This window comes from Gouania willdenowi, chromosome 2 (assembly GCF_900634775.1).
Source record: "Gouania willdenowi chromosome 2, fGouWil2.1, whole genome shotgun sequence".
In the NCBI taxonomy this organism is placed as follows: domain Eukaryota; kingdom Metazoa; phylum Chordata; class Actinopteri; order Blenniiformes; family Gobiesocidae; genus Gouania; species Gouania willdenowi.
The window spans coordinates 1,892,112-1,915,463 of NC_041045.1; the positions used below are offsets into that span (position 1 = coordinate 1,892,112).

Sequence of the window (23,352 nt, forward strand, 5' to 3'; positions counted from 1 at the left end):
CAATTCTGACCTTTTTCCTTTCGTACTGAATCAGCCGGACACCTGTGACTCATTCTCCTTTCATTCGGATTATGTTTATTTTCACAATTATTTTAAACCCTTTTACTGGAATCATTAATTGTTATTTTAAGCACTGGCTATTAGGGGTGTAAGGATACACTCAATCGATGTATATCGAGATTTGATTCAAATCCAATTTGAATCCCGATATTAGGTCTCCTATTCACACAGTGGTTAGGGAAGTGCTGTACCTCTCATTGGGGAACATTTAGGCCTGTCAGGTGGAGGCCTGGCCCCTCTGTTTATTTATGTATTGGTTTATTTAACAGGGACAGTGTACATTAGTATCTATATAGAAAATGTACCAGATTTAGCCAGAAGGCTTTTTTTTCATCTGTGAATGAATGTTAAAATGTCACCCTAAAAGAATACAAATGAAAGGAAATATACAATAAAACATACAGAGAAAAATGTAGCTACATAACATATCAAACTTCCATATTATATTTTATTTAAATAAATAAAAACTAAACAGTACTTGATAAGAGACAATCATCAGATATTAAAATACAAATTCATAAAATAAAACATTAAAAAGTTACCAAGAGGCCCATGCAGTCAGGGGAGGCACAGAGGGCGCTGAGCTCACCGGGCATAGTGACGGAGTGCACGTGGGGCGCCGATCGAAGAGTGTACACGCGCAGTGCAAAGAGGAGATTTGAACAATAACTATGGCTCATTGTGCTGGCGACATCGGTAAAGCGTGATCTGGGGGGGTTGGGCATCGCCCCGGTGCCTCCGGGTGGGGGGTTGAGGTTGGTGGTTGGGCGGGCTTGGTCCTCGGCTCCTTGTGGCTTTCTCGGCTGTGTATGTGGGGGCTCTCAGCCTAAGATCTCTCGTGCGTCGGGGGGGCTTCTTGGTCATTAGGGGGTTTGTTGCTGCCCACCTTTGAGCCCGGGGTGGTGCCTGGGTTCGCAGAAGTGCTTCTTGCACAAACATTGATCATGGATGCACTGGCCTTGGGCTGTGGGATAAACTTGTACTGGGCTTAACCTTAGACATGTTAAACCTAAATTCCAGTTTCAGGTATTACCACTCACTGCTTCCCTTTGCTTCCCACCATTATACTTAAGCTTGGTTTTGTATCACCCGCTTCAATTTTTCCACACTTGTAACCAGACTGGCTGAACTGATCACACAACACAATAAGCATAATATGCACAACTGTAACATCACATTTAACTTTCACCATAAAACGACTCTTCCCTACCCCTTCCTTTTTCCTACCCTGACTCTCTCTTCCCTGTTCTCTTCCCCCTCACCTAGGTGTAACACTGCCCTTTCTTTCTATATCCTCTCTTTAATAAAGTGTTTTTACCCTTTCTTAGGGAGGGGCTTGTGATGGACACAGTTATGCAATAAAATATATTAATTAATTCAATTGCAATAGAAAAGCATGCATTGCTGTCTTAAAGGAGACATATCATGCATTTATGTCTGTCCTTTTTACATATAAATCATACAGTTATGGTCTATATAAAGCAGAACTGCAATGCTTGGGTCTGAATTCCTCATTATTATAGCTCCACCCCTTTTCTACCCCTTTTCTGATGTGCTTCTGAGAGCAACTCGTTTTGGTGCGGCCTCTTTAAATGCAAATGAGACACTTATCCTCTCGTAACTTCGGCATCCTTGAGCTTGGACTACAAAATAAAAGTGAGAAATAAAAATGGCGGATTGCTCGAAGTGTTGGGCCTGGAGTCGATGTCCTAATTTGGCAGTTCTGCTGCAAATACTGTGACGTTGTTGTTCAAAAAACGTAATAGAGAATAGAAAAATCGAAACAGATTGAAAAATATGGCCAAAACAGAATATAAAGATATCAACGGAGCACCTGAAGAGACTAATTTGAACTTTTCTGTACTTCTAAACACTCTAAATAAACAACAAAATGCATTTAAGGGCTAAAAAAGTGGATAAAAAAGAGCAACTTTGCCAGGAATGTCTGGCCCACAAACCATAGCCTTCCGACATTATGGCCCACAGCAAGATGTAGTTGAATTATCCTGCACTACATACTACACACCAGCGTGCTGCCTACTCACACACTCAATAAGGATAACTGAGTTAAGTTAATATGTACTGTATTTAGTTATAAATTATTGTTTATTATTTCAAAGCATTGTTTTTCTTTCTTCCTATCTCTTCTTATTGAGTTACATTTTTGCAGTGTTTTACTTGTTTTTTTAAGCACTGGTTATGGGGGGTGTAAGGATACACCCAACCGATACTGTATATCAGGATTCGATTCGAATCCAATTTGAATCCTGATATTGGGTCCCCCATTCACACAGGGGTTAGGGAAGTACTTATCTATTAAGAAATGGAGAGGTACCATAACAGGGTGGTTGGTGGATTCACAAATTTAGGCGCTGTCAATCGACTGATGGGTTTGTCTCGCTGTCTGCAGGCCGATGCGTGGGTCCAGGCACCCTTGGCTGGGGGCTGCTGCACAACGCCAGGTGTGTGTCATTGGTGTGCCTCCTTCTCGTGGTAGTGGCTGTCTGTCGGTGCTCTCCGGTGTGGGACGTCGCCACATGGCCGGCTGTTGTTCGGCGTGCAGTGAAGCTTGGGCTTCTGTCCTTGTGCTGCCTGAGGCTGGATGGTGGCCGGTTCGTGGGCTTTCCCTTGGGGGCCTTGTCCTTGATTTTGACAATAACTAAAGCTCATCGGGCTGGTGACATCGGTGAAGGGTGATCTGAGGCCCTCTGGGGTGCTCGGCCGGTGCTCCCGGGTGCCAGTGGGGCAACTTGTATTGTCCCCTTGGTGCCCTTGGTGCCCTTGACGGCCGGGGATGTGGCCTTTGCTCTTCTGCTAGGGTTTCGGGCGGGGGTCTCTTTGGGCCCTCCCCTGGGGAGGTTGGGTTCTGGGCCGTTAGGGTTTTCTTGGGTGTGTGTGTGGGGGTCGGTGGCTGCCTCACAGCCTGGTATCTCTAGGGCGTCGGGGGGCTCCTTGGTTGTGGCGGGTTGGCCTGGGGCTCTTTGGCTTCCTTTGTCGCTGCCTGCCTGGCTGCACCTTTGAGCCCGGGGTGGTGCCTGGGTTCGCAGAAGTGCTTCTTGCACAAACATTGGTCATGGATGCACTGGCCTTGGGCTGTGGGATAAACTCGTACTGGGCTTAACCTCTCACACCTTCCCTCTGTTCACGGCCACCACTATTATACCTAAGCTGGGTGCTGTGTCACCACCTTGCATTTCTCCACACTTGTCACTAAACTGGCTGAACTGATTACACAACACAATATGCACAACTATTACATCACATTTCACTCTCACCTTAAAACAGTCAACTTTTCCCCACCCCTTTCATTTCCTTCTTGACTCCCTCTTCCCTTCCCCCTCACCTCGGTGTAACACTTCCATCTGTATTTATATTCTCCTTTTAATAAAGTTTGTTATACTTCCTTAGGTAGGGCTTATGGAATAAAATAAAATGATTTATTTAATTGCAATAAAAAAAAACATGCATTGCTGTCGTAAAATAATTGCACTACGTATAGTGTTGACCTTCGACAACATGTGCAGAAAAGGCTAAAAAAAAAAAGAGCAACCTTGCCAGGAATGTCTGGCCTACAAACCATAGCCTTCTGACATTAGGGCCCACAGCAAGATGTAGTTGAATACCCTGCACTACATACTACACACCAGCGTGCTGACTATTCACACACTCAATAAGGGTGACTGAGTTATGTTCATATGTATTAAATTATGAATTGTTATTTATTATTCCAAAGTATTTGTTTCCATTTCTTCCTATCTCTTCATATTGTGAGTTACACGTTTACTCCTTTTTACTTCATTTTGCACAACATCATATTTTGAACTGCACACAGGTGTCATTTTTTTTTCATTGTCTATGATTATGGATTTTCCTCATCTTTGGATTAATTATTTTATACCTTTAAGATATTACTGGACAGCTGTGTGATGTGGTGCTTTCCCAGAAATGAGGACACAAGTCATTTTTATTTCACAATTGTTTTTTTATTTCATAAATCTTTAAAAGTAACACTGTAAACAACAGAGGTCAAGTGTGATCTGATCACATTTGATAGTCCCTGCTTTAGTAGATTGTTCCTAATACACTATTGTCTAACTTTAACTAACTTTACACTTTGTTTAAACAAACTGTAATAGTTTTCACATTTCTATCATTTGTTAAACTCTAAAGGAATCAACTTGCTGTGCATGTGATTGGTGCACATTTGTCTCCACATCAGCAACTTCTGATTGTACTTCATATCAGTTTTACATTAAAATATCAAAACATGTCAAGTTTGTCTGAATCAACTCTCTGACAGTCTGAAGTTGTTTGTAGATCTGAATCATTTCTCTTGAAACTTAAAGAAATACATCCTCGATAACCAGCTGTGTCAGCATTAGCCCACTTAATATTTACAAATGTAATATTGTCGCAAACGTTTCTTTACGATGTTTTATATATATTTTAGGCTGTGATGGTTTCTTGAAAATAAACCATCTGATTAATTTTAAATGATTACTGTTCAGCTAATATTGCATGTCTTTGCCTGGGGACTGCAGATGGAAATTAGTATGAGCTAAATCTGGTACAAAGCATCTTTTCGTAAGATTTTTGTATTTTGTACATTGTCCCTGTTAAATAAACTAATGAACTAAACTAAACTGCGACACAACAACAGATTGATCACTTAAAAGTTAGTTCACTCCACCAGCTTTCCCAGTAATGACAAAACTCCAAACATAATAAAATAAGCAAATTGTTATGAGATTTACAGTATGTTGGCCTCACTGGAGCCAGACTTCAGGATCTGAAGAGAAAGAACACATTTCACACATTTCCTGAACCAGGGATACATAAACGCATAGATCACAGGGTTAAGCAGAGAGTTAAAGTAGTACAGACAAAGAACAGCAAAGAATGTTGACACACTCATTGCTGCAAACCCTGCTAAAAGTGTAACAATGAAAGATGGAGTTAAAGACATTAGAAACACAACAACCACTACACCCAGAGCTCTGGCAGCTTTCAGCTCTGACCTGTTAACCTTCTGTGAACTCTGAAGTGTCACCGCTGTAACATGAGAGCACATGGCCCGGGCCTGAGACACAGCCACCATAAACACTCTCACATACAGGATCACTATGACACTGATTGGAATGATGAAACTGAAAATTAGATCAAAAACTCCAGCAAGAGGTGGTAAATAAATTGTACACCCTCCAGCACAGGAATCAAACCCACCTGGATGTTCAATGTTGTCTTTGAACATCACAGTATGAAAGATAGTGGAACAGAGCCAACATAGGACAATGCATATCTTTGCTCTGTTTGCTGTGACTTTAGTTTGATAGTGCATTGGATCACAAACAGCCACCAATTTCCCAGTTTAACAGACTATGCTTTTCTAAGATTTTGCAGTGGTGATATTGTAATGGTTTTTTTTGTCCAGCATTTTCATTGTTTGTTTATAGAGTGACTCCAAAGGTTTGAGTGTGGTTGTGTTTTCCTACCTGAACTTTAGAACTGCCTGCAGTGATAAGTGTGACCTGATGAACCGGAAATTTGAATTATTGAATTTCACTTGTTGACGGACCCTTTTTTTTTACCTGGGATTTAAAAATGAGTTTATTGTCGATTATGACACCAAGATATTTGAATTCTGGGACTACCTGTATCTTTTCTCCTGCAACATAAACATCTGCCTCATTATTTGGGATGTTGAACCTGGAGAAGAACATTGCAACTTTTTTGTAAGTGTTGAGTTTTAATGAAGACTTGTAACCATTGTGTGATATGGACCATGGAATGTGTTAGCTTTGCTGCGGCTTGTGTTAAGTTAAGAACATTCCTACTAGGGATGGGCGATATGGACCAAAACTCATATCTCAATATGTTTTTTCAAAATTGTGAAATATGATATAAATCTCTAATATTATTTCAAATGAAGTAAGTAAGTAAGTAAGTAATATTTATTTATATAGCACCTTTTACAGACAGGAGTCACAAAGTGCTTCACAATACATACAGTGCATACAATACAATACAAATTACAGTTCCAGTCACAAAAATATGTCTGACCAAAAAGACAATTCTGGGTTAAATTTGTTGATGCAAGATGTCACAGGCTCATTTATTAAACAACAGATGATCAATATGTGCCACCTTTTACTTTTTCACCTGTTAGGGACGTGTGAGTGAGTTCTGTAGTGTGGCTTGTTATGGGGAAGGTCTGGGTTAGGGTGCACTCACTGATCATCTAACTGAGCTTTACAATGAGTATTTTAATACAAAATAAGCTATATATATATATATATATATATATGCAATATTGTAGTTTTCACTATAAAAAACTCGATATAGCTTGAATCTCGATATATCGCCTAGCGCTAATTCCGACATTATAATGCAGCCTAAATGAAAACAAATGTATATATGAAGCACATTTGTTTATTTAATATACTTACAGTTCATATACAAGTCAACATGTTGTATATTTACTGTTAAGTTCACGTTGCTTGTCTTCATGTTAGATATTTATATTTTATTTTCATTACATATTTTCTTGTTTCTCATGCTTACTTATGTGGTTCTCTGGTATTCACTAATGACTTATTAGACACATTTATTACAGACTTTACATTCTTTAACACTTAAAAGCAGTGTATATTTGTGATGCTTGTGATTGGATGATTTTTCATGGTGACTTACGTGGTTCCTTCCGCTGTGGTAGACGTTTATATCCCAGTTGAACATTTTACAGAACATGTAACTATAACTGTGTTCCATCCTGCTGCTCTTCAGGAAGGTAAACTCTTTGTCTCATTTTCCAAGGTATTTACACAAGTTTTTTTTTGCCGGAACGTCTTCTTACATCCATCTCTCTTCTGAGTTGTTTCCAGGTTTGTTGCCGCTGTCGGCACTAATTTCGTGAGAACTGCCACCCAGGCAATTTCAGGTGGAAGTTCTCGTGAGACTAGTGACAGCGTTCAGTTTAGTAAGGCAGAGGAATGTTTTTATTTATTTATTACATTGAAATACTGGATATTTACGGGAAAATACTAATACAGGACGATGGCGGGAAAAAGGGGTAAAATACGGGAGAATCCTGGCCAAAATGGGATGTATGACGGGTATGCTTTGGACACTGTAGGTATAATACTGATAGGCCGATAGTTACTAACTGTATTGAAATCACTATTTTTATAAACTTAATCTGTTTTTTTTGTGTTAGTTTTCCGTTATCTTTATCTCAATTTTTTTTTTTGTTTCTTCAACTGTAAGTTTCTTTAGATGCTTCCAGATTGTTTTAGAATATTGTTTTGTATTCTTGATTATTGTCAAGAAAAAAATCAGCTTTCGCCTTTGTGATAATTTTTACTGCTCTGTTTTGTGAAGTTGTGAATAGCTTCCTGGCACTGACTGACCTAATCTTGATGGTATTTTTAAGGCCAGGTTAATCTCTTTCATCACTTTTAGAATGTCTGCATTTATCCATGGTAACATATTTTTTTTATTGTGTTTCTTACTAATTTTACGGATAAAATCTTTAATTGTTGGTTCAGTAGTTGACAAAAATAATTCATTGTCCTTGTCACTATCTATTCTCTGGAGAACTTGGTCCCACTCAATTTTTCCTCTGAAACAATATCATGCCACTGTAAAACATCCCCAAGTTGATTTAAACTTTGATAATGATATACAATTTTGACTTCAAAAAATCAAATACAATGTGTTAAATAATTTTCTAGAAACAACACTTGAGCAGGTGCTCTCTTTTCATTCATGGCGAACATTCATCACACATCACCACAGTTTTACAGTGACTGTTTTAAATCCCAGCAGCACATTGTCCCTGACTTTTCCTCTTTACAGTATGTTGGCCTCACTGGAGCCAGACTTCAGGATCTGAAGAGAAAGAACACATTTCACACATTTCCTGAACCAGGGATACATAAACGCATAGATCACAGGGTTAAGCAGAGAGTTGAAGAAAAACAGACCTACAACAAAAATGTAAGATGATGCACTTTCCACTCCTAACCCTATTGTTAGTAAAACCAAGTAAAGTGGAGTTAAACACAGTACAAACACAACAACCACTACACCTAAAACTCTGGCAGCTTTCAGCTCTGACCTGTTAACCTTCAGTGAATTCTGAAGTGTCACCACTGCAACATGAGAGCGCATGGCCCGGGCCTGAGACACAGCCACCATAAACACTCTCACATACAGGATCACTATGACACTGATTGGAATGATGAAACTGCAAAGTAGATCAACAACTCCAGCAAAAGGTGGTAAATAAAATGTACACCCTCCAGCACAGGAATCAAACCCACCTGGATGTTCAATGTTGTCTTTGAGCATCACAGTATGAAAGATAGTGGAACAGAGCCAACATAGGACAATGCATATCTTTGCTCTGTTTGCTGTGACTTTAGTTTGATAGTGCATTGGATCACAAACAGCCACATAGCGATCAACAGAGATTAACACAACAGTTCCTATTGAAGCAGCAGTCGAAACAAAACTTAATGCTATATAAAAGACACACCAGTCTGCACCTAAAAACCAGCAGCCATCGATAAGGAAGATCAGAAAAATCTTGACGACCCCTACAAAGAAATCTGACACAGCCAGAGAGAGGAGGAGGAAGTTGGTGGGAGTGTGCAGCTTCCTGGAGGAGTTAGAGAGCAACACACTGATATCATTATATGATACAATAATTATCATCAAAGCAGAAAACAGCAGGATTCTAACAACATAACAAATCATAAAACAACAGAACATGTCAATACTTGAAGTGTGAGATGGAGATGATGACCAGCAGGTTGAGAGTCACAGTGAGCACAGAGATGGAGGACAGGATGATGTGAAGGAGCACAGACACTGAGTGAGAGTACATGATCCTCCTGCATGAAGAGTTTCCCAGGTGTGGATAGCAGAGCTCAGCTTCATCAGGTGTGCTCATAGTGAGGAGAAGATGATGCGCTCTGCATCGTTCTGTCTCAGCCTCTCTGATGAACAACTGATATATCATTCCTGCTCCAACACATGGATGTGGAGGCTGGACCTGAGGACTGGACCTCCCTCAGAGACTGTCTGCAATACACAATACACAACTTGGGGACTTTCTCTTGCACTTGTACAGTGTATTAAAACAAAACTGGTTTATCCGCCAGAACATAGAAACTAAAAATTTTAAACCGACTTGAACCAAATGCTGCGTGACCCTAGATGGTCCCCCTCATACAAGTTAAAATGTGCAATTTATGAATATATATGGCTTTTGTTTTCAACACTTAAATCAATTGTTTCATCTATTTTAGATCTAACCATAGATTTAAGTTTTTGTCATTTAAGAATGCTTTCACACCGACGTACCCTAGCGTGAGTAAAATGTTCTAGGATTTAGGAGGCTGTGTGAGCTTTCAAACCATGTCTCAAACGAATCAAACAGGCCAATTCTAGAGCTATTTTTTCCGCCGGTCTAAGCGCGTGATCTGGAGAACCGGTGACAATGCAAGACAGGACACTAAAACCACCAAAAGTATGTTGTTGCTCCTCCAGTGTTAAAGGTTGCGGAAGAACAAACACAAAAGGTAGAAGTTTCTGTGCACTGTAAAGCACTCATAGATTAGAGCCTTTTCTTAAAGTTTTTGTTTTACTGCCCAAAGAAGTCTCTACTCCAGTAACACTGTTTGATGAGGATCAGAAGTTGCACTCTGAACGCAAACCGAGCCAAACCAAGGTGATAAAATGATCAGCTGTTGGGCCTAAACCGGGGTGATATTTTTTAATAAAGAGAGTTGCAAAGTGGAATATTTGAGAAGAGTTTATTGCAGCCTAAAATAGGTTACTTTATAACAGAGAAGACAGGTAGGGAGGTGTTTTACCCAGAATAGACTTGTAAACAAACTGAAACCAGTGGTGAAGCCACTGGGCATGAAGAGAGGGCCACCTCGCCAATTTATAAAGGTTGCAATGGTGAGTGTGGAAGGGTGCGTTAGTATCAAAGTGGTAAAGTGTGTCCAGTTTTTTAGCACGATACTTTGGGCCATTTTGTATATAATGTTGCAATAATCTAAAATCAGGAGTATTGTCATCAAGACGAGAGTGTGTTTGGCAGCATGAGTGAAGGAGGCTTTGTTACACTACTTTGTGTGGTGAAAGACGAAGATAAATCCAGCCAGAAGCCTATATATTTATAGGATTTGACAAACTCTGCTGGCGAATCATCTGTACAGCTGATTATGGGGAAGCTGAATGCCACATTCCTTCTATCAAAGATGATGCACTTGTTTTTATTGATGTTAAGGTAAACGTGAAGGGGGGACTGCTCAACAGAAGTAAGGCTGAGCTGAAGAGTGGATGATGCAGAATGAAGTGAAGTGCCAGTTGAGTATAAGTTAGTATCATCGGCATACAAATGGATCCGGAAAAATGCCAGCAGCTTTTGCAACATCATTAATGTAGATGGAAAATAAGGCTGGGCCCAAGATTAAGCCCTGAGGTACACCTTTGGAGATGGTGAGTCGGACAGGATGTTTTCCATCTTAACCTGCTAGACACAGTCAGTAGGGTAGCTGGCAAACAAGTCACAGCAAGTGGTGCATAGGCCGATGCTAGAGAGCCCTTGAAGGAGTCGAAGGCCTTAGCAAGGTCAATGAATACAGATATGCAGATCTGCTTTCTGTCTAATGCTGTCATCCAGGATCTTCATAGTGGCTGTTACACATCCATCCCGGAAACCTGATTGCAATTCTGACAAAATCTGATTTGAGTGTAGGAAGTGGCTTAGCTGTTTAAAAAAAAAAAAAACAACTTCAGAATCTTGGAAAGGCATGGTAAAATTAAAATGAGAGTTAGAGCCACCTTTGAAGAGGGTGAGAAGATCTTAGCCGGTTTCCAGTCAGGGGGAAGGGCAGAAAGTTGTAGAGACAGATTAAATATTCTGCTAATGTGAGCAAGATTGATGTTAGCAGCTGATTTTTGAGAACATGGGTTCAAGCCCATCAAAGCCAGCAGATTTGTTATGGTCTAAGCCTCCGAAATAGAAAGACATTTAAAGGAGAAATCAGTGTTGCAAGATGAGGAAAGTCAAGTGATGAAAGGGGCTGTATCGGGATCTGAGATAGAGTATGCTGTAGTTGCATTAACAAAGTGATGGCAGATGAGTGAAGCCATACAGGACACATAATACCATAAAGATTGGTAAGTGGGGAGAGGACAGTTTATTTTCTATGGACTTTACTGTTTTCCAGAACTTCCTAGCATCGGATCCACATCTTCTTCAAGTGGGAGATTCTGGCCTTCCTGATCGACTGTGTATTTTTGCATTGCCTGAAGGCAAGCCAGTCAACATGGGACTGTGAGGAATGGGCTTTCCTCCAAAGGGCATTCTTGTGATAGATACATTTTGCCAGGTCATGGGAGAACCAGGGACTATAACAATTTTTGGTCCTATTTTTTTTCAGTGGGGCATGTTTGTTGATGATTAAACTAAAAGTGTTCTTGAAATATGACCAGGCACCATCTAAGGAGGAGAAAGAATTGATTCTGTCCAAATTTACTGCTGCAATGTCTTAAAGAAAGGAATGCATGTTAAAGTTATTCAAAGAGTGCTTGGTCACAATTACTGATGCCCATTTGACTGAGTAGCCAGAATGTGTACATGCAGTGACACAGAGGTCAGTCATTTGGCTGAAAACTCCAGGTTGATAGTTCCAAGAAGCAATAGTAAGAATGAAGTCAACTAATGCAAAGGATGAGAGGGATTTGAGGTTGGGTCTGGTAGGCTCAGATATAATTTGGGAGTGGTTTAAAGCTTTACATTTCTGCAATACTATGTCAGTTGGGTTGATCATGTCCCAGTTTAATTCACCCAGGAGTACAATTTCAGAAGAGATGTAAGGTGCTAGGAGTTGCATACCGGCCCACATAAAGCACTGCATTTACACGTGGGAGAGAGTGAAGGTGAAATTGTACTGATTTAATACAGGGGTCTCACTGGCGGTAACTGCGCTGCTCTAACTGCAAGTGACAAATAGCGCTGGTGTTTGTGGATGAAGTGCTATTTGCTCTGAGGCATTTTTCCATATGAGGGTAGCAAATCTGTACAGCAGTTATGAGTATTCCCTCATTTACATACATTCAAATGAGGCCAGTGCTACTGGTGGCGGCAGTGCAGTTTGTGTCCATATCCTGGTTTGCATGTATATCATGGTTTGCTCTGTGAATCGTCATTTTTTCTGTAGTTTAGTGTTGCAAACGCAGCACAATCCTTTTGAAGATCTGGTCATTGGTCATGTCTTGGTCTTGGTCCATTCTGGTCTTTAGCAAGTCTTGGTCTTGGAATAGTGTGGTCTTGAGTACAACACTACTGTATGCATTGCACATTTGAGTTTACGTGGTATGATGGTTGTGGTTTTCCTCTTGATTTGGTATCTCAATTGTGGCAACTGGACTTGAAGTTTATTTTGGGGAGATCTCACCTCTCGTCCGAGAGGCCTCTTCAGTTTATTTGAAAGCATCATCACTTCATCTTTTAAAGAAAATGTGTCAATTATTATGCATGATGAAGGCTTCTTCCCTGGAATTGACAAGTGGACAGACATTGATGTCCAGGAACTTCTGACCAATTAGTCAAATATGAGGTCCAGCATGGTTTCCCCGCTTTTTCCCCTCACATCATGGCCACTCCAGGCCTTTAAAACAGGACTGAAATGCAAAGGATGGGTTTTTATTCTCCTGCAGACTGGCCGACTCAAGGAATGTGTTAAATTCAGCTTCTGTGGTCAGATTCAGAATGTTCAGAGTTAGAAAATTCTGCACACAATAACCATCCTCTTGCATCATAATTTGAGAAGACTCTTTATTATCAGGAGAGCAACATTGTTACATGACTAAAGAATGTTGTTGCTCAGTGAAACATGTTGGTTGAATGGAGTGTTGGGATTACCTTCATGTGTTTACTTTGTTTTTCTTCACACCTTTGATTGGACCAATCCCCGAGGGACTGAGGCTTTGAATCAGCCGGTAAAGTTGTGGCCTCAGAGAATAACACACACACATTGTAGTTCTGTGTCGCTACGATATCTGATGTAATGAATCCTCTCTCTACCTATGAGCAGCCCCCAGAGTCAAACCCCAAAGGTCAGGTCTTGTTGATACTGAAAGGTTACAGTGGGTCAAGTGTATATGTGAAACTTAAATATTACATGTATCTTTGAGTCTGAGGTCTATCTTGTTTTCTAATCAGATACTGTCACAGACATTATGAATACAAATGTAGTCTAATACCAAAAACATCATCCTAAATTTGTACCAAGTGAATTATCCAAACTGGTGGTTCTTCATTTATCCTACTTCATGTTGGAGCTTAGACCCACTGTGTCCATCAAACATTCTATCACTGGTTCTCGACTGGTCTGGTTTTGGAACCCAAGAACCAACCATGATCTGAAAATCATCAAGCAGGTAGCTTGACCCTCAATCATTCATCGGCACCAGTTTTTAATGTAAAATCAAACTAAAAGAGCAAACAGAGAAAGGAACATTTATTTAAGTATTGCAAACAGGCAAATGCCTGTGACCCTCTGAAAACAAGTCTGCGAGCAACTGCCAGATCTCCACTCACGAGTTAAGTCCTGTCCAAAGATAACATTACAACACTTAATTTAACCACCATCATTGCCTTTACTGGTCTTTGTGAGCATGGGCTCTATACTCTGACAAAGGAGCACATATGCTCCAAAAGTCCGATATTTGGGAGCAAAAAGAGACATCTATTCAGAGACAAAAAAAATAAGCAGAACATCTCACATTTTTGATTTACTGTACATTAAGGTTTTTCATTCATGAAAGGGGAATGTTCATCGCCGTGCAGGTAGGTACCACCCAATTTTCACAGATCTGTTCAGTAATAGAAACGACATATTAGTATGATAATATATTATCAACATGTGATGCAATAAAAACTGATTATTAGCTGCCAAAAACAGACCAGTTTACATATTTAAGATTATCAGGTATATGCAATGGGGCAAAGTATTTGCAAATGTACTTTGATGTGTGTGATAGAATAGAATAGAATATCCTTTTATTGTCCTTGTACAGGGTACAACGAAATTTGAGTGCAACTCCAAGGTGCCAGTGAGAGAAGAAAATAAATATAAAAACACAGCAAAAAGAATAAAAAATTTAAATATGACAATAATATGTACCGACAAATACCTAGATAAATACACAGCTTGAATGTACAGATCTACAATAGCAACAAGATGTTTTATTGCACAAGATCAATATGATCAGTATGTGTGAGCGATGTGAGCGGATTTGTTTGTTTCAGTGATAGCGCTGGGAAAGAAGCTATCCCTGAGTCTGTTTGTCCTGGTTTTGTGTGACCTGTACCGTCGGCCCGATGGTAACAGGTCAAACAAGTGATTACTGGGGTGGGAGGAGTCCTTGATGATGTTGCCTGCTCTGTAAATATTGGGCCGAGATTGGATGAGTTCTGCGATTTTTGTTACACACTATTTGCAGAAAAGTCACGTGCAGCGATTTGTAAATTTGTGCGTGGGGTTACCACCAGGGAGTGCAAAAAGTGTGATTTTTAAGCTCTATCAAAGACCATCAATAATGGTGAAGGATTAGTCTGGTTATTTTCTTTAAAAGTCCTTTCAGAGTAGGCAGGAGATAATTTTTGCTGCGATTTTGCTCAGAAGTCGTAGTAGCTGTTGTGACACAGTCGGTGACCAGACTAAATGGTTGTCCCGGTTGCTCCAGTGGAGCCACCATCAACCGCCAGCTCCGGTAGCTGATTGTGACTGTTGGTACCTGAAACAAAGTGGCTGGAGTTTGCATTTAGTCATGGACTTCAGCCACATTGTGCTAACGACTGGACGGGAACCACCATTGTGTTAGATCATGGAATTTGTCTCAACATCTGTCCAAAAAGTCATATTGGCTGGCGTTGTGATTGTGTGCCCATTGAAGGATATTTATTGTCTCTTAATTTCTCTCTATTTTTCGTTTATTTACTTGCATTCTCCGCTGTTTTTCATATGCTGCTGCAGTGTCATTATAATACATAAAGGAAAAAAATGGCTGTTCAAAAAGGCCCCTTTTTGATCGACCCACCAAGAAATCAACATTGACAAACTGGCCCACTTCATGCACAGTGTGAGGAGCCAGCCAGCCAGCAAACAAGTTTCATGTCCCTTGATGTAAAACACTGCATTTGATGTTGCTTTGGACCATAATCATATAATAATCATTAACTTGAACCCTTAAGTAGCATACAGTAAAATATTTACAGCAGTGAAGTGATATTACAGCATGTAGTGATTTTAATGCAAATGGTCATTGATACAATAAAATGTGGCTGACCCCCCACCCCAACAAGCTCCAGTATCCCTCATATTTTAAGACAGTGTACAGGAAATTTATTATGCCTGTCAACCTCTTACTAAATACAATTAGATGATTATAATCTGGTCAGCCGACCTTTGTTGACATTGAAATGCTGTGACAATTCCTACTAGGGCTGGGCGATATGGACCAAAACTCATATCTCAATATATTTTCTAAAAATGGTGATATATGATATAAATCTAGGTTATTTGATTTAAAATGAAGTCTGACCAGAAAGACAATTCTGGGTTAAATTTGCTGATGCACGTGAGTGAGTTCTGTAGTGTGGCGTGTTATGGGGAAGGTTGGGTTAGAGCGTACTCATTAATCCATCTAACTGAGCTTTACATGCTGTTCTGAGAAGTGTCATGGCAAATTTGCGGTTGACCTGCATTTGCATGATGATTTTATAAAAAAGGATTTATTATAAACTAATTGAAAAAGAGTACAAAAAAAGAGTGTCCCATCCTGTTGGAAGGAATGGCGGCCAGCAACCAACTGGGAAAGTTCCACAGCTTAAGCTTACAGATTGAGAAAAAAGTTCCACCTTGATGAGAGGAAAAGGAGGGGGTCAGATGCTCCCAGAGTGGAGATGTTGGAGAATGATGAAGAGGTGGATGTATTGAGGAAGGCTGGTGCCACTGATATCTGTCTTGATAGTGTGTGTAGTCTTTGTGCACCGCACCTGAGAAGTCAGCTTAGACGGTGTAGTTATTACGCCACCTCACTCAGTGGCCTTGTCGGTTCCCCCTTCGTTGTTCGGTCAGCCTCAGTCTCAGCATCAGCTGGTGTCGGCAATCATCTGCTTGGATCCATGTCACTGCCGTGTGGGTCGTCAGCTGAACGCGGAAAGGGTCGGTCCACCTCGACTGGCTGGTCCACCTCCGGCCGGTCCACCTCCGGTCGGCGTTGTAGATGATCACGAAGTCATCAGGCCAAATATCGTGTAGATGATTGGTTGTTGTCAGAGGAATGGTAGTCTCCACACACCTGGCAACTTCTCTTGGGATCGGTTGGTACCTGAACAGAAGAAAAGAGGGGAAAACAAAACAAACAAAATAAAATAAAATAAAACTAGTTTAAAGAGAAGGGGTGTTACGGTTAGTTAACTAACTAAATGATAAGTTAGTATTGCTTTGGCACTCAATTATAGCTTCCAGGAAGGCAGAGACAGGTCAGAGGTCAGGATCTGAGAGCTTTTCAGATCCTAAAAGGTGCTGCTGCACAATCACACAATCGTTAGGAGTGGGTTAGTGAGCTTTTAGCCATGCCGAGCTCAAAGTTATCTGTAGCCCATTGACACGTAAGTGGGAAAATGTGAGGTTGAAAGAAAAGCAGTAAGTTTTAATTCAATTCTCCTTTCCTGGAGCAAGGAGAGTCATAGCTGGAGTTGCAGTGATTCTCAAACTGTGGTTCGTCTACTACCAGTGGTACGCTGATACCTGGCGAGAAGCAACAATTTGAGAACCACTGTTTACAAGGACATGCAAGTCAGACGGAAAAGTGTGGAGCGTGACTACATGTTTTCCCAAGATGAATACATACAATTGGGAGACATGGAGATGTGAAAAAGCCAAACAAGTTTAACCAAATAAGTAAATAATGTTATTTATTTATTTAAATTTTTGTTTTGTTTTTCTCTTTGCTATCTCCGTTTTATCAAGGAGAAATCTTATTCTATCCTTTATTTATTCTGAATAATGTTTGCACTCCACACCTAATAACATAACCTAATTATTTTTATAGCGCTGAATTTGTCAGTTCATTTATTTCATTATTTTCCCCCATAATTGTTATTTGAGATGTAATTTACTTAATTTTGAAGGTAAATTGGTGGCAAAAGTGTCTCCTATTCTGTGTCTGAACCATAGTTCAGCAAGATTATCGGCCCTTTTAAGATTAGACGGAATTAAAGTTAAGTTGAGTTGAACAATCATTTTGTCTTTTTCACTCTGCATTTATCCCATTCGTAGGAGTGATGAGCCATAGCACGGTTTGGAGAGCTTCCTTAAATAATCGGAAGTTACTTAACTTTAAACTATCTCATTTATATCGATCAATTATCAAGAATTTCAGGAGGACCCTCTTTAAATCTCAGGCAACCCAAATTGGGCCACCAACCCAATGTTGAGAACACTCAATTTTACTCTTAAAAATGTCTAAACCCAGTGAAAGTGTTCTGTGGCCTTGCACGGTAAGTGCTGGTGGGGGAAGAAAATGGTTGGAGGGTTTTGAGGTGTATCATTTTCCTTTGATAAAATACAAATAAAAAATCAGAGAGACGTTAGCCCTCTCCCTTCCCTTTTTTTTTTTTTTTTTTTACATAAGAATGCATTTAGATTCTTACAGCTATATGGTAAATATCACTGGAAAATCACTTATCTGATCATTTTGGATGTGTCTCCGTTTTCCTCTCTCTTGTGTCTGCCTGCTTTTGTGCCCTCCAGCCTCCTCGACCTCCTCCTCCTCAGCCATAAAGGTCAGAGCCAGGGTCAACTGTGCGCTCCCTTTGGAAATTTGAAGATCTGTCTCCACTTTCACAGTTGGATTGGAAGTCTCTGTAGTCTCTGGAATAGATGTTATGTTAGAACATCCACAATATGTCATATTGTCATGTGTCTATTTCAATCTATTTCCCCTTTGCTTCTCAGTTATAGTTAAGGACAATACCTTCCTTTTTAAAAGGAGAGACTCCAAAAACAAGTATTTTTTTATACAAAATACAATATATATATATATATATCTATGCGATATTGTAGTTTTCTATATCGCCAAAATACTGTACTTGATACATCTTGACTCTCGATATATTGCCCAGCTCTAATTCCTAAATCATAATACAGCCTAAATTAAATCATGAATTGGTATATGAAGCACATTTGTTTATTTAATAAACATACAGTTCATATACAAGTCAACACTTGGAATATTTACTGTTAATTTGGTAGATGGTTGTCTTCTGAACGAGAGGCTGATGGTTCAATCCCAGTACCTGACTATGTATCACTCAAAGAATGAGAGGATTAATAAAGCTGCTTTGTTTTTATTTATTTATTTATATAAAAAAGGACAATCCATAATCATGTATAATATAAATAATTAGCTAATTAAGGCCACATTTTCTTCTCTAGTCCTTTGACAGGATGATGTAGAACTATAAGTACAAATAAATATTAATATATATATATATATATATATATATATATATAAATAAATTTATAAAATGTGTGTGTGTCATACTGCTGTTGTGGGTAATTATTGATTTTAAAAAAAATATTTTTATTAACTTTTATTGAACATTAAAAAAATACAAACAAAAATAAAATTCCCAACTTCTTCAAAAGCAAAGAACAAAAAACAGTAAATGGAGCACATTTCAGGAAATCAAAGGATAATTAGCTTGTAATTAAAGTCCAGCTGTGATAACGATGGTGACCTTTGACCCGGTAGGAATTACTAGGCTGAGTGAAGGCTAACATGAACAAGCTAATAACCACCGCTCTGTGTTTGCTAGTTTTCGTGGTTTAAAGTGTTTATCTGTGACTTTATGGAGACTTGTGGAGCTTCACTGTAACTAGAAACTATTGTTGGTCCTGAGCTGAGAGGTAAGTTTAATATTTATCTTTAAAAAATACAAAAACACACTTTAACACTTTAAAATGATGTGAATCAGAAGTTTAACACGGCGCCTCTATCGACTTGGAGGAGAACTGCACACACTGTAGCTTTATACACAACATTACGCTCACTGATATATTGATTTAATATTTGAATAAAAACAAAGTCAAAAAGCACATTTTATTTTCTAAAACACATCTTGTTTTGTGTTGTTTTTCAACTCGGAAAAGAAAATTATTCTTGTGATCTTAAGATAGATTTATTTGTTTTATAAATTTGTTTTTGGTGTTTCTTTGTTTCATTTTTTTCCCATTGTTTGTTTTTAGGGTCGTTTTGTCGATTTTTGTTGTCTTTTTTAGGCATTTTGTGTATGTTTTTGTTTTGTGTATTTTTGAGGTTGTTTTGTGTAGTTTTTGCATGTTTTTTAGGCTTTTTTGTGTGTTTTCTGGAATCGTGTCATGTATTTTTACTGTTTTATGTGTTTCATGTTGATTTCTCATCTGCGTATTTTTAGTGTTTTTGTGTGGTTTTTAGTCTTTCTTCATGCCTCACTGCATTCTTTCCTTTTTTTAATGCCTTTGTGCATTTTTAGGAAGAAGAAGACGTATACAAGTCCAAGCAGCAGCTAAATGTGGAGTTTAATGTTTCCATTGCTTTCTGTGTCTTCTCAGTGATAGAGGCTGATCTCCAAAGAAACATAGAAATATATAAACTATAAATACATATCTATGGGAGAGTGGACTGGGAGCGCTGAGAAGAAACACCTCAGGACTGTCAACAGGTTAGTGTTACATTTACACTAAAAAAGGGAATGACGGAGATCTCCAGTGAAGGTCATGATTAACCTCCGTTATTAGGTGTTAAATAGTTTTTCGCCCATTTTTATCCCTTACTATAGCCTCATTTTTTTGTACCTTACTGCATTGTTGGCCCATTTTAAGTATATGCATTATATTTTTAGTAGTTTTGAGGGTCTAATGATGGTCTAAACTCAATTTTTATTGTTTGAAAATGATGCCTTACCTCTGATTTAGGGTGTTTTTCCTCATTTTTCATGTCTTAATGCGTTTTAACCCCAGTTTAAGTGTGCTCATTGTATTTGAACTAGTTTTTGGGGTCTTATGATAGCCTTATCTCAGGAATAAAAAGTAAAAAAAAAACATTTTGTATGCCTTACCTCTATTTTTGTGTGTTTTTACGTTTTTTCAATTTTTTTTTATGCCTTCATGCATTTTTATCCCAGTTTAAATGTGGTCATATTCAAACTGGTTTTAGGGTCTTATGATAACCTTATCTCAGGAAAAATAAAAAATAAATGATTTTTTTTATGCCTTACCTCCAATTTTGGGTCAATTTCCTTTTTTTTGTATTTTCTTTGCTTGTTACAACAAATATTAATTTAGATATTAGAATGAAAAAGTATTTTCTAAAATTACTCTAAAAATCACATTTTAAGTAAAAAAAAAAAAAAAAAAAAAAAGGAACATTTACTGTGAAAATAGATCCCCCTGGTGGCCAATCCCAAAAATACAACAGAGTTGACAGGCCACCATTCATCGGTTGTGGGTATTAATGAACTTAAGATTTGAGTATGTGTGTATATATATATATATATGTCAGTGACAGTTTTCAACGCAAGCATCTTCAATACTTTTACTTTTACCAGAGTATTTTTTTTAATTTTATTAAGTATCTATACTTTACTTGATTAGAGGACTAGTACTTTTGCCACCTCTGCTAAAATCTAATCGTTCTTAAGGCTAGTTGGTTGTTCTCCAGTTAGCAAGCATTAGCTAAATGCTAAATACAAACCTTGTTTTGCTAATTAAAAAGGAAAATAACATGCATATTAAAGGCTGTTCCTTTTATTTTACAAAATGGCTCAAATGTGTTAAAAAAAAAGTTGTGTTGAGTCTCCCCCTGGTGGTTTTCACTTGTACCTACACCATCCTCAAATACAATACATTTAAATTCTTGCTTTGTGTTTAAGAGAAACGATACCATGTACTGGGGATTGACTTTAGCCAATGTGTGAGAATTGTACTTTCTACAGAGTGCCATGTATTTATTGTTTTATCGTTTTATTTGTATATTTAGCATGCTCACAATACGCCTCATAAAACAACTTGTAAATAAATTATTTAAATATTTAATTGTGAATTTGATCAATTGAAAAAAAAAAAAAAATGCAGTTAACATTTCTTAATCTGGCTTTGTTTGGTTTCCGGCTCCGTTAGACTTCTGTCCAATCAGCTGCGCACACTAAGGGCCAATCAGCAGCCAGAACGTCACAGCCAGCACGTCGCAGCAAATACGTCACAGCCACGCGACGCTGTAATTCATCCGTTTTTCTCTCTGAGTAGAGGAAACACTGAACAATGTCCAGAACCAAGCAGACCTCCCGTTAGTCCACCGGAGGTAAAGCTCCCAGGAAGCAGCTGTCCACCAAGGCTGCCCGTCAGAGCGCCCCGGCCACCGGCGGAGTGAAGAAGCCTCACCGCTTCAGGCCCGGTACCGTGGCTCTGAGAGATCTGTCGCTACTGAAAAATGTAATGAACCTTTGTTATTAGTGACATTATCAGTTTTTTTGTCCGTTAACTACTGCTACACCGTTTGTCTGACTTTGACAAATAAGCTATAAAAAAAAAAAAAAAAAAAAAATCAGAAATTTGCCTTTATTTTATTTATTCACTCGCTTTTTCTTCAGGAAATGCAAATATTATAGTTTAAATTATTCTATCTGTGTGTGGGTGTGGGTTTTTTTTGCTGTCGTTTGGTTGTGTATTTTGTAGTGATGTGTATTTTGTTTTAATCAAAATATACATATAAAACCACATTGTTAATCTTTATTTCCCTTTGTTAATTTTCCTCTGTCTCCCTCTCACAGGATCTGAACCTGTGTTGGTTCTTAATCTGAAGCAGAGTCTGCTGACTGATGGAAACGTCTCCAGTCATGGCTGCTCCGGTGTGTTGATGTGTTCTTTTGCAGCAACTACCAAGTCAAATTCCTTGTTTTGTTCTAAACTGTAACTGGCCAATAAAACTGATTCTGATCTCCGGCACAGGTGGACCGCATAACCACAATGTTTATCACTGCACTTACCAGTGAATTGTTTCTCTGCTAATACTAGTGTTTAATCTAAACAAGTAAACCTCTTTAATTTATTATCAACTGTGTGATTTGGATAACATTAATTAGACATGTCTTAACATGCAAGGATTATTTCAAACAAGATGGTTTTTTTTAAATTATTTTATGGACTTGATTTAAGTAAAAGGAACTCTGATTGGTTTAAACCTCATTACCTCCAGTTTTTAAAAGTCACTTATTTACGCTGACTCTTTGATTACTACAAGTACTTTGTTCAGAAGTAGGGATGTAACGATTCACTCAACTCCTGATACGATTCGATTCACAATACTGGGTTCACGATACGATTCTCTTACAATTTATTTTACAAAATGGGATTGTACATGAATGACTGAAAAATATTCCTTTATTTTTTTTGGGAAAATACTGTACTTTTTTTTTTATTTTTCAATGTCAAAAGAATTCCTTGATAAACTATTCAAAACAATGCAATTTAACTAAAAATAAATCTTGAATGAAATAAATAAAGGAATAATACAAATGAAGAAGCCTAATAATTAAAATTCTGGTTTTATAGTAAACAATGCAAAACTACATAATAGTTCTTTTTAAAAGTGCAACTGAAAATGTATTTTGTGCCTTAACAATTGGACTTCAAAAAAAAAAAAAAAACAGTCTGCACTGTATTTGCGTCAGATATTTGTTTGAACCAGCAGAGGGCGCTGGTAACCCAGTGGTCGGTTGGCATGCTGATATCTTGCAGTGAAGAAGAGATGCTATGCTAGCAGACAGAGCTAATAGAAAAACGTGACTTTTACAAATATTCACGTTATATTACAGATATTCTTTCAGTGTCAAAGGGATAAGAATCATTTATGAACATGTTTAAGAGTAGTAGGCGGCCAGAAAGAGAGTAGTAGCAGATTCCGCCTGCCGCCAACATTTCTGGATAGCGCCCTCTGCTGGTTAAAAAAAGTACTGCGATCAAATACATGTTATGTCATTGTTTTAATTCCTCTGTAAAACATGCTGTCACAATACAACAGGGACACGTTCACAGGTGGAAGGATTTAAGCAGGTGCGCTAAATAAGAAAAGCAGACCAGAATATGTGCTTCAAAACAGAAAAACAATGGTTTGTTGCAGCTAACTTGAGTAGGATATATCATTTACTCTCTCATGGTCGCC

The 23,352-nt window shown here is 38.6% G+C and overlaps 2 protein-coding genes across 2 annotated transcripts in view; one reads left to right on the top strand and one right to left on the bottom strand.

Annotated features, from left to right (window-relative positions):
* bin1b (bridging integrator 1b) overlaps nucleotides 1-22,063 on the top strand; it is a 50,612-nt gene extending 28,549 nt beyond the window's left edge. The window contains exons 16-18 of the transcript XR_003675400.1: nucleotides 19,746-19,855; nucleotides 21,312-21,623; nucleotides 21,962-22,063. The gene's annotated coding sequence lies outside the window, so the exon portion shown is untranslated. The remainder of the gene's footprint in view (nucleotides 1-19,745; nucleotides 19,856-21,311; nucleotides 21,624-21,961) is intronic.
* The window catches only part of LOC114475025 (histone H3), a 16,330-nt gene continuing 1,962 nt past the window's right edge, over nucleotides 8,985-23,352 (bottom strand). Inside the window, exon 2 of the mRNA XM_028465721.1 lies at nucleotides 8,985-8,994. Within this exon, the coding sequence (XP_028321522.1) occupies nucleotides 8,991-8,994 (4 nt within the window). The 3' untranslated portion in view covers nucleotides 8,985-8,990. The remainder of the gene's footprint in view (nucleotides 8,995-23,352) is intronic.